Consider the following 21,570-nt stretch of genomic DNA (forward strand, 5'->3'; position numbering starts at 1 on the left):
TAGATGACAGTTTTATGGAATTTTGACTTTCCATATTTGTCTTATATATTAATTAAATGGTGAAAATTATGATTAATACATCCTGTTAGTAGCAATATAAATTCTATTTAAGTGGTCTATGTTTTCGCAACTGTTAGTTGTTAGTACCTACAAAAATATTTTTATTGATGCAGATATTCATGTTATGTTATTTTTGAATTTAAAGAATCAGTTTTGCAAAAGTTTATGTAATTTAACTTTTAATATTGTCATCTGATCCATATAATTGCATGTAATAATAGTTTATACTTGTTTTTGAATTAAATTGCAGAAGTTTCGACTCTCATGCGGCAAAAATCAACTTAAATATTTGATGGCAAAATTCGGGTTTTTATTATTATTATTATTGTTAAGATTTTTCAATGTCAAAAAGCAAATTTAATTGCTTTTGTTGAGAGGTCAGCTAAAAAATAAATTAGTTTAATTTGAGCTTGAATTTTCCCCCTAATTTAATGTCAGTCAGCGATATTCCTTTGTGATTTACTAGTAAGTAACAATCTTTAATTTATAATTTTGTTACGTTTGATATGTAGAAGCATTTTCATGTAAGTAATTTATAAGTTTTCAGTTGCTTAAAATGTGTCACTAATATTCACATGCAGTTTAGGATCATAATCTTCAAAATACAGGTGGTCAGAAAAATGTATAGACACTTTGGACAGTCATAGGAAATTTATTTTGCAGCCTACAAGTTTAAATTTCTGGGAAAACTAATTATAAGTCCAATTTCGAAAGTATGTCTACTTTTTGGCCAAACTCAATGTTCCAAACGGTAGTCTTCATCATCAACTCATATCATATCTGAGTCATGAATGTGTCCATTGGGATATCTGCGCACACCACTTGAACCCAAAGCTTATCGAGTTTGCGATGGTTCACCTTATCTTTTACTATGACCATAAGAAAACAATCGAACAGTGTAAAGTCTAGGGAGCATGCAGAAAACTCTTATGGTCTCCTGTGTCCTATGCACTGGCCTGGTACATTTTGATCCAGGTATACTCGCACACCCCTATGATAGGAAGGAGAGGCACCATCTTGTGGGTGATAAAAAGCTTTCATTACCGAACATTGCTCAAATGGTAAGAAAAATGAAATCAGTAAGCAATGTTAGGTACTTCTCTCCAGTTACAATACCTTCAAACCAGAAAGATCCAGTGAATCCCTTAGGAGATAAACCATACCACAAATTTACAACAGGCAAATTCTCTGCCTCTTCAACAGTAATTAGTTAAAACCAGAGCACATAATTATACCTATTGACAGCTCCATTAAATTTAAATTGTGCTTCATTCGACCAAACAATGCTATCCATAAATCTGATTCACGTGTAATTATATGAACACATTCACAAAATTATACTGGTGATCACCACTTAGCTGTTCCACTGGCCGTGGAATGTACACATGCAATTTGCCTTTCATCAGAATGTGTAGCAAACTACTAGCACCACTCTCACCCTTTCCTTAAAGTTTTTATTTTTTAGTGAATCCTGAAACAGTTCCAGCACCGCAACTGAGGATTCATCACACGTAGGCGTGCAACGTCGGCCTTTATGCACATCACACGCTGTTTCATGAGCCTCGAATTTTTCTTGCAGACGTAATTGTTAACTTTGAAGGTTGATCAGTCCCATACTCGCATCTCTACTAACTGCAGAAACATTAACTTCCAATACCACTTAATAACCTGCTTCTGCTCTTGAAAGGCTTCTTCTCAGGCGTATGTTCGGCCATGTCGATGTTACTCTCTGCGTACTAACTAGGTTGTGCCGCTAGATCGATGATTTGCTGCTACCTCTTAAGGAAACTTTTTTCTTAGAAATTTAACTTTGTAGGTAGGAAAATAAATTTTATGTGACAGTAAGAGTGTGTACAAATTTTTTTGATGAACCCTGTATACCACTGGAATGATCGTCATACAAATATTCATTCAACAAAAAATATTTTTAATTTTTTAAATTATTTTGAGAATAGTCTGTATGCCAGCCTACCACTATTTTCTAAAACACAAATTCTATAATATTCTGAGACTAAAACCTCATTTTTGAAAAAGATGTACCCATCAAATACATCAGTCTACTTGTTGGTGCACATAATTCAGTCTTTTGACTTAAAAAAACCTCTTCCTAATGGTATTTACTTTATAGTTATATCAGATTTAAATATTTTACTCCCAATTTTCAGGAACATGATCTCAAACTTTAAACATATAAATAAATTTGTTCTTTCTGGAAATCGAACTTTTTGGTTTTTATTTTTTTTAATCAGCATAGATCTTTACTACAAGTTTAAAGATAAAAAGTAAGGTTTCGTAGTTTTTACAAAACTCATTTTTTAAATTTAAAACTCAAAAGCATGAATATTTGCCTCATTTAAACATTTTTAACTGGAAGTTATATGCATATAACAAATGGTTGCAAAAATAACAGCTGTTAAAGACTTATTGTTATGCTATATGATTAAAAATATAACAAGACGTAAACACTGTTATATACTATTTGTATACTACCTTAAATTAATAGATCAAAAACAGGATAAAAAATATCTTGTTACAGTCTTGCAATTATCTAGTTGCAGATGGAATTTATTTTCTCTGATTGAATGGAATTATTTTCTCTGAGCAATTGATCATTGAGATACTGAGCTATACTCTGAATTCTTCAACTAATAGTGTTATTTAATAAAGGTACCTTTAGAAAATGAGTTTTTTTCACATTCCCCACCATAATATTAACCAACAATTTATGAATATGTCTAGACTGGATTTGAAATAATTTTGAGAGTGCTAATGTAAAGTAAACATACAATCTCCGAGTTAGAATATATAATTTCTGTAGTACAGTTGGATCTGAGAGGAGAAGTCACAGTTTAATAAAAGATAGTCAATGAGAGTTTGTGGTTTCTGTCGAAGTATTTTACTTCGAAATAATTGCAAAAACCATTCACAGAATTTTCCTTTTCTGAATGGTCATGGAAGTGTTAAGTCTTGTTATGTCACATTCGAAGAAGGGATCCAAAGTGCTTGTTATACCATAAACTGAGATATCATCATATGGTATTATGTAGGCCAAAACTGAAAAGATACAGTTTGGTATCCTTGTAGACCAAAACGGAAAAGGTAGGCTACAAATGGACCATGAACTGCAAGGAAGTAATTAATAGCTTGATTAAGTGGAAATTAAGGTTCTTGAGGGCAAAGGCAGGAAATTAAATGGGCGTCTTCCTGTGCAACATGCTAAACAAATTGGGAGTTTGCCTACCAAGTTAGGGTGAAATGTTCTCGAGATAGCTTACTTGGGAGGATACTTCCTGCGCAAAGATTTTTTTAAACAGATACTACATCTGCCATCGATGTCTTGCATCTTTGTTTTCATCTACTGAAGTAAAACCAAAAACAAAGTAACTTTCTTTGTAGTTACGAAATTTTCGCTGCTTTTCTCCTTCGCTAGTTGTTGCCTTGTCACTCAAACTTGAACTGTAGTTACTTTAGTTTACTGGTTTAATAATAATCTTTTCATTTTATGAAATATTAGTAAGGACTCTCGATTTATTGCAATCTTTCTTATTGCAGCAACGCTTTTTTATAGACGTATGAGACTGTAGTCCTTTCCCCAGCCGTTCATGAGTCTGATACTGACGGTCGCGAACAGTAAAGAGGAAAACTCCAATAGATATCAATGCTGAGAAGCCAAATATAGTAATTTTGTGACAGAAAGTAACAGATGAAAAACGTATGAGAATAATCGAGTACAAATCTGATGCACCAAAATAGAATTATTGCAAATTGAAAGAACTAGATAGAATAAAATGGTGATTTAAATAACGAAACTGAGAACAAGATAAAAAATATAATTTTAATGAAATTAGATAAACAAGTGAACTACAAATTTTGAGAAAAGTTGAAGGAACTGTCATTTTGAATAATATTATAAAAATAGATAAGAAATGGAATAAAAATTAATGAAAGTATAATTAATGAGAAATATGGCCCAGCTTTCAACACAAGTCCCTTTGTTTCTATATCACATCATGCCAGAGCGCCGCGGCGTACACTTTGGGAGCCCTGCCCTTATTGATTCAAGTGCCGATTATTCCTTCATAATCGAAAAATTACGTGGAAAATTAAATGAACCTATGTTTACTGAGAATAGACCTATACTGGAAACTGCGTGTGGTAAAATGTAGCCGCCTCGGGACGCTGTGTATGAAAAGTTGGCTTGAATGGAACTAAACGGCCGTTTGAATTCCTTGTGTATGTATGTATGTATATTTTAATTATGGCAAAGCACACGGGGGCTATCTGCCTAAGGGAAGGGATGCCTTCGTGGAGGACTTTCTAAGGGAAACTGGCACATATACACGTTACACATGGGGAAAACCACGAAAACGCCCAGGCAGCCAGCCCGTTCGCGGGATTCGAACCTCGGACCGAACTACCAGTGTTCAGCGACTTTACCGCTCGGGCACTGGTGGGCCCGAATTCCTTGTGTTTCTGCAGTGTAACCATCAAATTATGGAACTTTTTCCGTGTCACCGATGCCGTTATCGCTTGCAGGAATCAAGAACATTCACTTGCAGAAATCCTTCCAGACAATGAAGATTTAAATACTTGTTCTTCGTTTGCCGCAACAGATTACTTAATTGAAGCAAACTCGACAAGGCACTATGTGCCTTGAATCCAGACGTGAAGGAGGCAGATGGAGCTATGATCATTGGGAATGAATTTCTGATGTGCGAAAGGAAGCTATTGATACCAGCTTCAATTGTCACTAATGAGGATGGTTGTAGAAAAGCATAGGTAATAAATTGTTCTCGCAGAAATCAATTGATACCGAAAGGAATTAGGCTCTTTAATGACCATAGCAAATGACGCTATATGGTCCCTGAGTGGTCAGATTGCAGAAGGTTGCGATGAACATAAGTACAGAAAATGGTTAACTCGAGAAGCATTAAAAGAAATTCTGGATAGTGATCTGACCAATGCTGGAAAAGACGAGCTGTTGAGTATACTAGAAGAATTTAGTGACATAATTTATTTTAATACTAGAAGAAATCCCAATGCAACGCGATGAAGCACAAGATCGATACAAGTGACAACGTGCCAATCAAGAAAAGGCCGTACTTAGAGCTACTACAGATACAGGCTGACTCGTCAGCCATTTTGAATCTAAGCTTTAGGGTTGCAATTTAGGTGTGGAGCAGCAACTTTGGCTCTTTAGCGCTGTCCGCTAAAATTTAACATTCTAGAAAATCCGAATTTCATCTTTTTTCTGCACTCCTATAAAGATGTGTGGCTTTTCCCCCTTCTTTTGTCTGCAGTTCAGATTCTTTCTCGTATTTTTTTTTTTTTAAATTGCTAAATTTCTCGTATGATTCAAGTTATTTTAAAAGTTTTTAAAACATTTTCACATATCATATTTCAAATTTGTATTTTTAGTTAAAAATACTTTCTTTTTGAATTCCTTTATTGAATTTTCAATTTTTCTTTTAAATACACGTATAATGTTATTTATCTCAAAATGTATTTTTTGACAAGAGCTCATTCTTACACTTGACAAGAGCTCAACCACATTCTTAATATGGTTGAGGGAAATCCCTCAACCTCCATTAATTCAGGATAAGTTTTAATCTTTAATTTTTTTTTTTTATTTTTAATATGTTATTTGAATTTTGCTCACATGGAATCAAACGTCTATTACTGTAGCAAATTTGTTAAAAATGTTATTTTGTGTGTGTTTCCAAAAAAAGCTGCTAAACACTTTATGATTTTAAATACTGATTCAAAATATACACATTTAAATTATAATGCTTTTAGAATGAAATGCAGAATGCTATAAAAATTACTTCAATGCTCAGATGACTGTGGGATTCATAGATTTAATAGAGTAAAAAATTCCATTAAATATTTTTTTTTCTTTATTTAGCTAAAAACAATATTAAAATAATACACAAATAAATAAAAATAAAAATAATACATTTACATACAGAATTTACAGATACTATTTACTTATAAGTTTATTTGTTGTTGATGGTTACTTTTTATTATACTTGGAAAAATTATACTTACATACATATGCTCTTAATATTACACGTATCTGAATATTTAAATGATAATTCCATAACATAATAAGATTCAATCTATATCACAGCAAAGACAATACTTAAATCACAGTTCTTTTTATTAATTAATTTGCATAAGTAAAAACATAAAAATATTATTTAGCTTCAAATCTATAAAAAAAGTCCTCCAGTAACAAACATATGACAAACACATATAGTGAAAATAAAGATAAATAAATAAAAATGTTTTGCTTTTTGGTCTAATGTAGTGCAATTCAGTCTATTACATTCAAATTTTATTAAAACATACTGCAGTAATTGAATTTTTTCCATTATACATCAAACAGCTTTATATAGAATGATATTATATTAGTTTTACTTTTAAAACTAATATAATATAATTAATTCTCATTTATATGCGGAGATGTTTGAATAAATGCAAAAAACCATCTGAATAAATTTTAGCCAACACTATTCAGATAGTATTCTTCTTTTCAAGGTATATCATTTTTATTTTGTTCTTTTTCCATTAAAGGAGCTAATCTAAGACCACAAAGGTTCAATACTATTCAGGTCTGGTGACTGTGGTGGCCAGGGAAGATGGGACAACTCATCCTCGAGCTCAGAAAACCAGTCCTGGACAATGTGAGCTGTGTAAACAGGGGCTTTGGCGTCTTGGAAGACACCATCACCATCGGGGAACAAAGTTTGTACCATGGGATGAACTTGATCAGCTAAAATGTTCACATAAGTCTTGGCAGTCATGTGCCCTGACACAGTTATCATGGGGCTAGCAGAGAACCACGATATGGCTGCCCAAACCAGAACAGAACACCCGCCATGTTTCACTCTTGGCAACAAACAGTCTGTATTATAGGCTTGAGGTGGCGTTCTCCAGACGTAAACTCGGCCAGAAGTGGGAAACAATGTGAAAGAAGACTCGTCAGACCATATTACTCGCTTCCACTGCTCTATAGTCCAGGCTTTATGACTTAAACACCACCTTTTCCTGTTACGGGCATTAACATCACTGATGAGTGGCTTCTCAATTGCAGCACGGCCAGCAATTCCCTGTTTATGAAGCTCCCTTCTAATTGTTTTGGTACTCACAGGGTTCGGTAACACAACATTCATTTCAGCAGTAACTTTTGCAGCTGTGGTCTTCTTATTTTTCGTCACAATTGCCCTTAATGATCGTCTGTCACGATCACTCAGTCAGTCAGTCATAGTCAAAAACGCCAGCGCCACCTACATATTTCATTAAAATCAATCTTTCTTTTCAAACATGCATTTCACAAGGTGTTTCCATATTTTTGTCCATCCACTGTATCTCATTGATATATTATAAATATAGCTTAAACATGTTTTATGTGCATACTCAAAGGGGGTGGGAAGTAAGCCTTGATTCAAAATCTGTTTTAAAGCAATAAGTAAATAAATAAAATACACTGGTTCTATTAGAATGTCAAAAAATACTGTTATATATTCTATAAACAAATCCAAATTATCACATCATATTATATAACCCTGGTACAAAAGAAGAAATGTCTGATTAGGAACATACTCTATTTATTTGGTAAAAAAGAAGAGTAAAACATATGCAACATCCCATTATGAAAAATCCTGCAAGCCATTACAATACTATAAGACATTGATTAGTAAGGTAAACATCAGTTGATCATTCTTTCACAACAGCAATAAATGTTTCATTTAAAATTCCTAATAACATGCCAAAACAGATTCACAATTGATGCCTCATTTAAGGTCATACAAAAGTAAATCCGATTTAGCTGACTATGAGATCTTCTATTGCAGAGGACTTTCTAAGGAGAACTGGCTTGTATTCACATTACACATGGGGAAAAACCACAAAAAAACCAACCATGCAGCCAGCCTGTTCGGAAATAGAACAGAAGATAGAACTCCCAGCATTCAGTAACTTTAACCATTCAGCTGTTGGTGGGCCTAATTATTATTCGAAGAGACAAACAGCAATTTTTCAGTGACAACTACTCTACTTTTTTACAGACAGAACTGAACAGCAAAAACTTCTTAAACTCTTGATTAGATTCTAGTTTACTTTCTTCCTTTTAAAAGCAGGAGATGCAAAACTTTGCCGCTGCTGCCTTTTATTTTGAAGAAGCTTCTTGAGACCAATTCCACGGGCAGTCAAATAATATTTTATTATCTTTGTTTTGATATTGCAACAGGAGGGAATATTTACCTCACCTGCTTTCTTACAAATCATTTTAACAAATTCCACATCCATAGTTACATTTCCATGTATTATTTCGTCTCGAAAATTTTGAATTATTTTTTCACACAGAAGGCACAATTTAAAAATTTCTGGAGAAGGACATTTAAGCCCACCTAAATTTGCAAAATTAATTATGTACTGCTTATTTTCATCAATGGAAGGAGTATTTTGCTCACAAACTAAGAGAAACTGTGAGCATGAATTACAAGCATTTTTCAAAACAGAATTTATTGCAGCTCCTGCAATATAACAGACGTTATTTTCCTCACTAAGAGTGAGATTCTGTAGAGATACATCAGAAACTTCTGGTATGGTAACAGACTCTAAAGCTTTTTTCTCCTTCAGAAATTCAAATTCATCTTTTGCATAGTTTAACAAGTAAATATCTGAATCAGTAGCATAACTGGAGTTCTTAATGTCAGATATAAACTGAGATAAACAGATAAGCTTTAATGCTTTCAGAGCTTGCAAAGCACTTGGCCTCAAACCAGCTTTTCTGCGTATCTGAGAAAATACATTTTCTAGAGCATCTTGTGTCAATCTGCTCGTCAAAATAAACTGAAAATCATTCAGAAAACATGCCTCTGCTAACTGTATGGCTGATAAAGTAGAAAGAATCAAACCAGTATGTAATGGTTTCCACCCTTTACCAATTTCTATAAGCTGTATAACATTAATAAATTCAAAAAGTAACTCAATTTTTTTGCTTTTATTTGTCACAGAAATTGAGTTCTTTCTACATCTAGAGGATAGCATTTGAAACCACTGACATATAAATCTTATCCACCATGCTGTTGTAAGAGCATTAGGGCTTATCTCTTTTAAAGCTACTGCCTTCTCCAATCCCACAGCTGTTTTAATTGAAAAAAACTTCACAGCAGAAGCAACATTCATTTTATCAAAATGTGAGGGGAAGAGGTCTTCTTTGCTGAGATGATGCATAGTTCTCAAACCACAATTTTGGTTTGTTTCAGTAATCCAGATATCTTTTATAAATCCTGCAGATACATGCAAAGTAACCAAATTTTCTTTATTGCAAACATAACTGGGCAGTTTTATACTATGATTAAGAGTTGCAGACCAGAGATTTTTTAAAAGATGTGGCACATCTGCAAATACATAAATAATTTTGCCCTTAATTTCAGTAGTGAAATTATTTCTTTGGTTTCGAGAAACAGATATTCCCAAAGAATTCCACAGGCTTCTATTTACTGCTGCCATATCGCTAACAATACCAACAACATTAAATCCAACAGAATTGACAGCTTCGATAACATTGACAACAAGTTGTTTGAGCTGGCATCCTGTTACCTGTCCAGTTATCTCATGGGCAACCACTTGCTTCCATTTCAGCTTCAAACCTCTTAGTAAAATAACTAAATAGTGATTTCCTGCACCCTTTTGATTTCCTAATGTACATTCACCAATAAATTTACGTTTTGAAATATCAAAATCAGGATTGCCAGAAATCTCCATTTCATACAATGATAAAATACAGTCTTTATCACTAGCATTCATTTTTTCTTCTTTAATTTTCAAAAGTTCAATCATGTCACTGATGACTCCAAAATTCATTTCAAGACCTTGAAGTCTTTCATTTAAAGTGCTGTATGAAGGCACAGGAAAACCTATTCTGTGCAAGTAATTATAACCATGCTTGCCCAAGGCAAATCTAACTTTGAGGCCTTTTATTACTCCCTCGTTAGACCATTTTGCAATGCTTCTATGAGGAATTTTCAACATTGCTATTTGTTCATCTGAAAGAAATGTTTTCACTCCTTTCAGCAATTCCTCATGCTGTACTTGAAGGTCATGAAGTTGAATTTCAGTGCTATGCCATTTTTTTAAAACATTAATTTCATTTTTTTTTTGGTTGCTGTAAGTTCTTTCAGTAATATTTTGTTCTGGCATTGCAGAAGCGAGATCAATTCAGTCTGCTGTTTTATAAAATTCCTTAAAAGAACATCCTGGAATAAAGAAAAAATCTATATGAATAATCATCAAAGAAGGGGGGAAACACAACAAACAAAAAAGATCTGAAAGGTTTCAGATTTTAAATTACACCCAAAGGGGCTTTTTTTTAACATTTTGTGTTTTACCTTTATTTATTAAATATCAAGTTTTTCACACTTAAACTATAAAATTCAGTTCAACAGCAATATTGCAAGATAATTTTAAAATGAACATATCTTCAGAATTCCTGATTGATTGTCTCACACGCTGGAGATAAAAGTGTCTTTTCTGTACAACATTGCCATTGCTCGCTTTGAAATCCTCAAGTTTGTTAATCAAAAATTCGTTAAAGTTTTACAACATATAAAATATATATTAAAACAAATTCCAAATTTCAAATTCGGTCTTCCAGATGTCCATATTCACAGTAGAATTAAGTCATTCAAAATTTGATGGCTCTAGGTACCGTTGTTTTATCAGAATGCAAAAAACATTCATGCATTTATGCAGATTCTTCACTATATAATTTCTTTAAATATAGTACAGGGTGATAATATTTGGTGGCAACAATTTGAAAAGTGATGCAGCCGTTTATAGTGTTTCAATACAAAACAAAAACAATAGTCCTTCAGGGACAAAGCCCCTTTGGATTAAATGCCAAACTTAAACAGATAATAAATCCACAAAATAAAAATGCAACTTCCAGGTCTCTTTTCCTATACTGTGGTGGGTTTTTAAATTTGACTCTATTGTTTTCAGCATTTTCTAGATTATTTTTGTTTTATTTTCTAATATTTAAAATTTATTTCACTTAAAAATAGATTTTTAAAATTTATTTCCAGCTTTTCAGGGGATCGATTATCTCCATAATCATGAGCAATTTAATAACACAAATTATCAACTTATATCACAGCCTTCACAAATGCTGATGAAATTAATTAAAATTAATTACAATTTGGCTGCAAGATGAATCTAAAGGTTGTTTTTGCAAACAAAACTGAAATTTACATAGAGAATTTGCAACTATTAATGAAATTAATTACATTCCTTTTACCAAAAAATTACTTTATAGAACATTTTAAATGTATATAAGGAAGCAATTTAATTATACATTAGTTATCAACTTACATCAGAGCCTTCACAAATAGATGGTATTTCATTGCAAAATGAGGCTAAAGGCTGTTCTTGCAAACAAACCCGAAATGTACACAAAGAATTTGTAAATGCTGATGAAATTAATTACATTCCTTTTACCCCCCCCAAAAGTTAATAGAAACGTTTTGTATAAGCAAGCAATTTAATAATACACTAATTATCTACTTACATGAGCTCCTTCACAAATAGATGGCATTTTATCACAAGATGAAGTTGAAGCTTGTTCTTGGAAACAAACCTGAAATATATATATAAGAAATTTAGAAATACAGATAATATAAACTACATTCATTTTAAGAAATAATTATTTTACATAACATTTTATAATTCAGAAATAGATAATAAATTGTTAACGCTCAAAATTCAAAAATAATTCCATAGCACAACAGCCAGATATAGTACAGCTGTTTAGCAACCATAAGACAAACAATTTCATATTTCAGAAATCGTATAAAAATTCATTAATATATGTAAAACATATGACATTTAATAGCTGCTCAAATGAAAACATAGAATAGATTCTTTACTAGCAGCTGTTATTTAATCAGAAGGTAATGCTAAATGTTGTTGCAAACACACCTGAGATGTACTGCAATGTACACATTTGCAACCACTGGTGAAATGAAATAAAGTGCATGATTATGAAGATGGAAACATTTAAAAAAACATAGTACAGTTTACGAATAGATGTTAAAAAACTATTAAAATTTTTTAGAAGTGCAAAATGGCAATTTACATCAGATACTTCGGCAGCAAAATTTATTTCTCCAAAATATGAAGCTGAAGGTTGTGGCAAATGAACCTAAAAGAAATTATAATATATGAAATATGTGGAAGTGAAAGAAATTATAAATTCTGATCGGATAAAAATAAATACAAATAATCATTACCATTTTAAAAGTAACTCGACTTATAAAAAAGCATAAATACATTGGACTGTTCATAGCATTCATACTTCTTAAACATAAGTAAATATTATGTTAATATATTTTTAAATTTTAGAAACAGTGTTAATACTTTTTAGAAAAAGTTTATAATACTAAATATTTAATAACTGTTCAAATGAAAACTTACAACAGATGGTTCAGCAAGAGAAATCGCTTCAGTTGATAAAGGTAAACTGTGCAGCAAGCCACCCTGAAGATGCAAAAATTATGAAACACATATAAGTAAGGATTCCTGAAAATGCTGATAAATAAAATATACTTAATGTAATTTTAATAATAAATAATATAAATAATCCTAATAAGTTTTGTAAATCTTTAAACAAAAAATAACAACATTCAGACAAGACATATAAGACATTAAAATATACATTTAAAACAATGTATTATAACTATATTATTGTATTACTCAAGATTAAAGTTATTAATTTCAATATTATTTCTTTTACTTACTCCATACATATTTCTCTCTATTTATCTGGAATTTAAAATTAAGCAAAAAAGCAACTTTAGTTTAATACAAATTTTGATTTAAACTCTTTTGACTTTGAAGGCAATCAGATACCGGTTTCTTTCTTTTAGGAGCAAATCTGAAGAAACCAGACCCATGTATGACCGTCCTCGAAAAACTACAAAAACTTTATCCAAAAACTACATCAAATTGAGGTTTTATGCTTAATTTTCAATATATGATTATAATAACAAAGTACATACTTAATTATATATATAACAACAGCAAAATTTTAATTTTTTAATCTAATCTTAGGGACTGTAATTACAGCTTTATCACATAATGCCTTAATTTCAATATTTTGATTCTTTTATAAAGCAATTTAGTCCATTTGTAATAAAAACATATTTTTTTATGAAAAACCATAAAAATAAAAAAACACATACATTACAAAAATTGGATGTAACTGAACGGTGCTTTGGTAAACCAATGCCTTTTAGACGCTGTGGGGTCAACAGTTGTGGGGGATTAGGCACATTGAAAAGAGTTGGCACAGCATTGGGCTTGAGTTTTTTACGCCCATCTTGCCTAGAGCATTCAAATTGATTTTCTTCAAAATGTACCTGCATATTTAACAAAAGCATGCATGAAATTTAACATTAAAATCAAAAGCACTAGTATTTAATTACAGTTACATATATTATATTAATTTAAGAATGTAATTTTCTGATAAATTAAAATTTTTTTTATGAAAATAGAACAAAATTTTTAAAAAGTAATCATGTTTGTAAAACTACTTAAAACATATTTCCTGCTCACACACTAAAAATAAATTTAAAGTACCTATAGTTAAAAATATAACATTAAGATTTACTACTACAATAAAGGATAATAATGGGATCAAAACGATTCATCGAATATTTAAATTAATATTTAACTTCTTAAAAATGTCTAAAAATACAGAATATATTTATCTTACTATAAAGAAAAAACAAAATCATTTATTATTTGAATCATACCATCCAGTTTTTAACATTGGCGCCAACTATCCGATTTGGCGACAATACATCAGAATCAAAACATAGAATGCTACTTTAAATCACCAATCGTACAGTAAAATTAAAGAAAAGAAAAAGGCACATCACATTTCTAACTGAGCACAAAGTTTACATGAAATGTATGATACAAATTTCACAAACGGTATAAACTTTTCACGATAACAAAAGAAACAACATGAAACAACGTTATTTTACTGCACAAACACATACACATTCCGCAGTTGATTTTGTACTTATAAAATCAGTTGATCGTCAATAAGTGACAGTTAAATGAAAATAAATATTTTAAAGTACCAAGAAGAGTAATTTTTCTAACATTCTATGGAAAAATACGAAGCTGAACTTACCTCACAAAGATACGCTCCTGGGCCCGGGATCCATTGATCTCGACGAGAATTAACTATCCATTTTCTTCGTCTTTCTTCATTTCTAGGGAAACGAAACATCCTAAAATTATTTTTAGATTGATTCGAACAATTTGGTGCAGCACAACCACCCATTTTTCTGAAAATTAGGTCGGAATCGATCCACAAATATGTCAAGAAATCAGTGCTAATCCAATAGCGAATACCAACAAGTTAGATTCAAAATGGATGATGATTCAGCTCCTCTTTATAGTAGCCTTAGCCGTACTGTATATCAATCACTAGGAGACGCGTGATTGCAGGGAAAGTGCAATGAATGCTAAAAGAAGACGTGATGCAGCCGTCAGAAAGTCCATGGTAATCTCTAGTCATACTTGTGAAGAACGGAAATGGTAAATGGCGTTTTTATGTCGGTTGTAGAAGATTCCTTCCAGACAATGAAGATTTAAATAAATCCTTGTTCTTCGTTTGCCGCAACAGATTACTTAATTGAAGCAAACTCGACAAGGCAGTATGTGCCTTGAATCCAGACGTGAAGGAGGCAGATGGAGCTATGATCATTGGGAATGAATTTCTGATGTGCGAAAGGAAGCTATTGATACCAGCTTCAATTGTCACTAATGAGGATGGTTGTAGAAAAGCATAGGTAATAAATTGTTCTCGCAGAAACCAATTGATACCGAAAGGAATTAGGCTCTTTGATGACCATAGCAAATGACGCTATATGGTCCCTGAGTGGTCAGATTGCAGAAGGTTGCGATGAACATAAGTACAGAAAATGGTTAACTCGAGAAGCATTAAAAGAAATTCTGGATAGTGATCTGACCAATGCTGGAAAAGACGAGCTGTTGAGTATACTAGAAGAATTTAGTGACATAATTTACTTTAATACTAGAAGAAATCCCAATGCAACGCGATGAAGCACAAGATCGATACAAGTGACAACGTGCCAATCAAGAAAAGGCCGTACTGTATATCAATCACTAGGAGACGCGTGATTGCAGAGGAAGTGCAATGAATGCTAAAAGAAGACGTGATGCAGCCGTCAGAAAGTCCATGGTAATCTCTAGTCATACTTGTGAAGAACGGAAATGGTAAATGGCGTTTTTATGTCGGTTGTAGAAGATTGAACAAGGTAACCACAAAATGACGTCTATGCGTTATCTCGCATCGATGATGCTTTGGACTGCCTGGCTGGTGCAGAAGTTTCTTTATGATGGATCTGAAGTCAGGCTACTAGCAAATAGAGATCCATCATAAAGACAGAGAAAAACAGCCTTCGTGACGCCAGATGATCTTTATGAATTTTAAGTCATGCTATTCAGATTATGCAGTGACCCAGCCACATTCGAACACATGATGGATGCATTACTAAGAGGCCTCAAGTAGAATATTTGTCTTTGATATCTGGGTGACATAATCACATGTAACTTTCTAATTTCCAAGAACACCAAAAACGCTCGAGGAAGGTTCTGAAATGTGTCCAAAGGGCAAAACTGAAGTGAAATTCCAAGAAATGTTCATTCGGCAGAAAGAAGCTGACGATACTGGGACACCCAGTCTATCAACATAGGATCTATTCCGATCCACAAAAGATATAGGCTGTATCAAAGTTTCCTGTTCCAGAAAATATCGCCGATATCCAAAGTTTTCTAGTTTTGTGTTTTTACTGCCGAATGATGGCTGATGTCGCAAAACCTTTGCATGACTTTTTGGAGAAAGATGCAAAATTTTCTTGGAACATGTTGTAGAGGGAATCTTTTACAAGGCTTAAAATGTTACTGTCCAGTGGCCCTGTTTTGGAATATTTTAATCCAGACATCGATGCTGTGTTGGTTCAGATCCAGGACGACAAAGAAAGACCAAAGCCTAAGCATCCAGGTCCCTTAGTGCAACCGAAAGGATCTGTTCTACGTGCCTTTCTGTCATCTGGGCGAACAGTAAATTCAGGCCATATCTCTGTGGAAAACCCTTCACAATAGTCACGCATCTTTATGTTGGCTGGCCAATGTTAAGGATCCATTTGAAAGACTTCCACGTAGGGCTCTCACGTTGCAGAAGTACGATATCAATATCGTTACAAGAGCGATCGCCAACACTCCGATGCGGATTTACTACTAAGGAAGGCCCTTGTCGAACCAATAATTGAGAGCAATGACGACATCATTTTCCTTTCAGTAATCGCAGATTACGGTAAAGAGCAGTTAAAGGATAAACAATTGAAGTCCATCACTGGAACTCTCAAGAGAGGTGACGCGTACCAAAATTATCAAATAAGGAATGGTATACTGTAGAAAAGAAGCTGTGAATGTCTAATGGTAGTACTAAGATAACTTCTAGCGATGTTGTAAGAAGTCTTCATGATGCTCCACACGCCGGTCATCTCGGATTTGCCAATACGTACGACAAAATAAGGAGGAAATATTATTAGCCAGGCCTATATGGGAGCACACGACGGTATGTATCACACTGTCAAGAATGCGCAACACGGGAATCACCACCGCGACGTCCACTAAGATAGCTTCATCCGGTAAGTCCCTCTGACATACATTTTGCTATAATTATGTAGATTTACTTGTACACTCTCCTGTTACTCGAAATCGGAACTTGTGCATTGTTTGCATAGATTACCTTACTAGATTTATAGTCATAAATGCAGAACCAACTGCTGAGACCACCGGAGTTGCAAAATTTATAGTTGAAGAAATTATACTGAAGCACGATGCCCCAAAGGAATGATAAGTAATCAAGGACGAAACTTCTTATCCAATGTTGTTAAAGACATCAATAAATTATGCCATTCGTCTCGTCGTCTGACGACTGCCTACCATCCAACAGACAAATGATTTAACAGAAAGATTTCTGACTTTTGCCCATAATTCTGCTAAACAAGACGCAACAGGATTCAGCACATTCTTTCTCACTCGCGGAAATATCCAGACTCTTATTGACGTAATTCCTCCATCCAATACCGAACATCCCGACGACAGTTATGTGCAACATCTGATATTCAGAGCTGAAAAAGTTAGACAGCTTGCAAAACTCTACATCTTCAAAGAGCAAGTCACAAACAAACGCCGATACGATGAGAAACAACGACTTGTCAACTGGAATATCGGAGACTTAGTCTGGGTTTTCTTCGAGTACAAAAGGTTGGATTATCCAAGGAGCTCTTAAGACGTTACTTTGAACAATATTCCAAAACACGACAACTATCTGACATGACGTACGAACAAAAAAGTGTGGAACAAAATAGAAGACGACGGAGTTCAAAAGACATCGTTCGCGTATTGATATTGAAACCCTTGTCAAAATTATATGTTTTCCCCTCCGATGGAGTCAGTTTTTCTTTTATTATTTATCTTGACTGTCACGTGACCGGCGGTAGATAAGAATGAAAAAGCTTTTTTTTTTTTTTTTTTTTTTTTTTTTTTGGTTTGTTTGTTTGTTTAGTTTAAGTGTGACGCTTGAAAATGATCTTGGCCGCATGGCGGTAATCAATAGTTATATTTGTTCTCGATAAAACTAATCTTGGCCCTATGATGGGGAAATTTATATTATATGTAAATCTCGTGTTTGAGTAATGTAAATAGTGAAAATAGTTTCTTCATTAAATATTACTGCGTTTCAACTGGAACTTTTGATTCTTGAGTTAGTTGAGTCCTTTACGTGAAAATTTTCCTGGAATAGATATATTGACTCTTGGTATACTCGTATATGCTAAATTTAATTAATGATCTCTCAACTCGTGAATAAAATAGGATCGTGAAAACGTGATCATAAATTCAATTTACAACCCTATCTTCATCCAAAAGGACAACTAGACAATGGAAGAACGCCCAATATTTCCAGGAAACCTGTTACAGGAAGGCAGACTAGTGGATTTCTTCTTATTCTTAAGAAGGAGGAAATGTAGCGAGAATTGTTTCTTCCGACTGAGCGTGTGGTGACTAAGTGGGTAAGACTTCTTGAACCGAGGGTCTGAGTTCAAAACCTATCAGAGGCAAATCAATTCAAAATTGATTTTTGTTTAAATTTCCTTTATATTTCATTTATTGAGAATGTTCCCATTTTCTAGACCCTTCCAAGTCCAGAGTGTTCCAACTCATCAAGTGTTTTTAAGTGGTTACTTATTTAGTTCGAATAATAAAGTGTTGACTTGAGACTTGATTAATTTTCTTCTTCATTTGTTTTAATATTAATTTTATGTAAGTTTAAAACTTATAATATTCACCTTTTTAAAAATTATATTGTGATACATACATTCACTCCTGTAAGAGATCGAGATAATTAAGAAAACTATGGAGGTTCAAATGTTATTTAGAAATCATCCACAGTTATTCTGAATTCGATAGGCAACATGAGGGCTTTTCTTCTTATTTTATTAAATAAATATAAGAAGATGTTTTTTAAAAAGTAAGTTCATTTTTGTTCTAAAATACATTTTCCAACGTAGCGAATTCACGTGATATGCTAAAATTCTAATTTAGAATGCATTTGTACTCGGGTAAAAGAATAAAAACAAAATTTTCTGCACTAAATATAACTAAATGATGGAATAGATGGGATAGTCAAGCCATGTAAAGGAAGATTCACACCTTTACTCTCCTTCATAATTTCTTACAGATGAGGCTTTGTATAATCTAAATAATCCTATCCAATTCATATGATAGATTAGATTACTTATATTATTCCGGAATTCGCAAACCTCAGAGTATATTCAAAGTGTGTAGTGAAATTATCTTCATGCGCTAATGTCAATGAATGATCTTAAGAAACATTCAGACGTACACTGGTGTGCAAAAATTAAGGACGAAGTCGAAAAATTAGCATATCAGCTGAACGAAGAGGCAGAGCGAACAGAAAGACCAATCAGGAGATTAAGTAAAGTGATGTACGGTAGCACATGCGCAGATATGCAGGTAGACGTAATGGGGGAGTGTCCGAGTAGCATAAAGCATGTTGTCGGTGTAAGATCATTATTTTTGGCAAAGAGATTGCACGCCGTATAGCAGTTAAAATCACACCGAGTTGCTGCCTCAGCGAGAAATGGCGAATAATCAATCTGTTAGACGACATCTGGATGCTTTTACCCGAGGTCGAATCATTGCGAAGTTGGAGGAAGGCCGCAGTGTGACAAGTGTGGCTGCAGAGTTCGGAATTGCTCACAGCATCGTTTCACGACTTTGGAGACAATTTCAAACTACAGGAACAGCTATCCGGGAGTTTAGTAGTGGTCGTCCACGAGGAAACACACCCGCAGATGACCGGTATATTGCCTTACAGGCCAGAAGAAACAGGCGGCAGACAGCGGGAGAAATCGCTAGACACACAACACAGGCGACTGGACGACCGATATCGCGTTTTACCGTGGCCAGAAGACTGCACGGTGGTGGTCTGTTTGCACGACGCCCTGTACGGTGTGTACCTCTAACGCCTGCCCATCGGAGAAAGCGTTCTCTGTGGTGCCGGGAGAGACAATAAATGGGGACGAGTACTCTTTACAGATGAGAGCAGATTCAGTCTGAGTAGCGATTCTCATCGCATACTCATCTGGAGAGAGCGGGGAAGCCGCAATCATCCCTCGAACATCATTGAAAGGGACAGGTATGGAGGTGGCGGTGTTCTCGTTTGGGGAGGCATCATGCTTGGTAGTCGTACAGACCTTCACATCTTCGACGCAGGTTCAGTCAACGGGAACCTTTATCGTAACGAGATTCTTCTTCCATATGTGCGTCTTTTTAGAGGCGCTATGGGTCCGCAGTTCCTTTTCATGGACGACAATGCACCATGTCATCGCACAGTAGCTGCCGAACAGCTCTTAGAGAGTGAGGATATTGAACGTATGGATTGGCCGGCACGATCTCCGGATCTCAATCCCATCGAGCATGTATGGGATTTTCTAGGCAGACGCTTGGCAGCTCGTACCTTACCACCAGTAACGATTCCGGAGCTTAGATCGGCGCTGCAAGACGAATGGGAAGCAATGCCTCAACAACTCAGTGACACCCTCAGCCTCAGCATGGGCAGACGCTGTGAAACCTGCCTAGCAGTCAGGGGAGATCATATCCCCTATTAAAGACCGGATGTTTCTTGCTGGACACCCATCACAGGGATGTTTCTGCCTTCAGTCGCATTGCGCTCCATGCTACTTTTTCAATAAAGCTTCTTTTTATCCCTCTGATTTCTCTTTTAGTAAGTGTTGCTTACATTACTCATGTCCTTACCTATTGGGGATCTTACGGTATTAAATGTGTTGATTTGGAAAGCTTTTGTACAAAGTTATATTGAAAAAACCGTCTCGTCCTTAATTTTTGCACACCAGTGTAGACTACACAAGCAGAAGGAATCGAGTATAATTAAAAATGTGGCAGATTAATTGAAAAATGGAGATTTTTGCTGTTTATACACGCTATATGCATTTTTGGTGTTTCTGTCGTGGTCATGAATTATGTCATATCTTTCGGTCTAAGTCAGTTTGGGGATTGGACCAGCTAGGTTCCAGAATTGATGACACAATCACAAATCTTCCAGTCGATTTTAATAGATGCGATTCGCACTTCCTTTTGGATGTTCAACACTAATCCCTGTTAATCTTAATTATATTATTATCAATCAATTTCTTATTCACAACTGAGTGTTTGAGGTTGAATAAAGTGTCCACCCGAGTATTTTACAGCAGAGCATTTTCAAATAAAATGTATTTGAAATGAAGTCTGCAGACGTCTGATATATACTTTGGCTGTACGAAATCAAAAATTTCCTTCAAAATTGTTAGCATGACAGTGGAACCTAGTGTAATTTTTATTTGTACTCACTTTTGCGAATGACGTGTCAAGAGTACAAAATCGCAGTACGACTGGAAGATAAAAGCGATATCAGATGAAGAAAGTCACTTTTATGGCTGGGACAAAACGCAGAAGATTGACGAAGAACATGTCAGAAAATATCAAAAGTTACAGGAATTTACCTACATTGAAACATCGTATTCTTGCAATAACATTTTAGAAAAGTTGCGTAATATTATGCCCATTGAGACCTTCATTCTTTGATGCAACATTATTGAAACGATGATTGGATGATGAAAATGAAGTATTTTAGTCTCGAATAATCGGTACTGACGGGACATGGAATTAGAGATTTTAATACAGAACTGAAATCGCTGTCAATCCAGTAAAAGAAGTCTGGGATCTTAAAATATCTACAATGAAGTGAATGAGGATTTCATCGCAAAAGATAAAATTCCATGCAAAAAATTGTAACGTCATGATATTATTGTGAATGAT

General features: G+C 34.2%; 1 protein-coding gene across 1 annotated transcript; it reads right to left on the reverse strand.

The window, feature by feature from the left end:
• Positions 1 to 12,992: 12,992 nt before the first annotated feature.
• LOC118180551 (THAP domain-containing protein 2-like) lies at positions 12,993 to 14,629 on the reverse strand. The gene is made up of 2 exons (XM_085810314.1): positions 14,267 to 14,629; positions 12,993 to 13,484 (listed from the first exon to the last, which is right to left on the reverse strand). Exons 1-2 carry the CDS (start codon positions 14,417 to 14,419, stop codon positions 13,215 to 13,217), a joined length of 423 nt encoding a protein of 140 aa, XP_085666440.1. The 5' UTR covers positions 14,420 to 14,629; the 3' UTR covers positions 12,993 to 13,214.
• Between the last annotated feature and the right edge of the window lie 6,941 nt (positions 14,630 to 21,570).

Source organism: Stegodyphus dumicola, chromosome 2 (genome assembly GCF_044657685.1).
Source record: "Stegodyphus dumicola isolate Sdum_Otavi_A_Nest chromosome 2, ASM4465768v1".
In the NCBI taxonomy this organism is placed as follows: Eukaryota; Metazoa; Arthropoda; class Arachnida; order Araneae; family Eresidae; genus Stegodyphus; species Stegodyphus dumicola.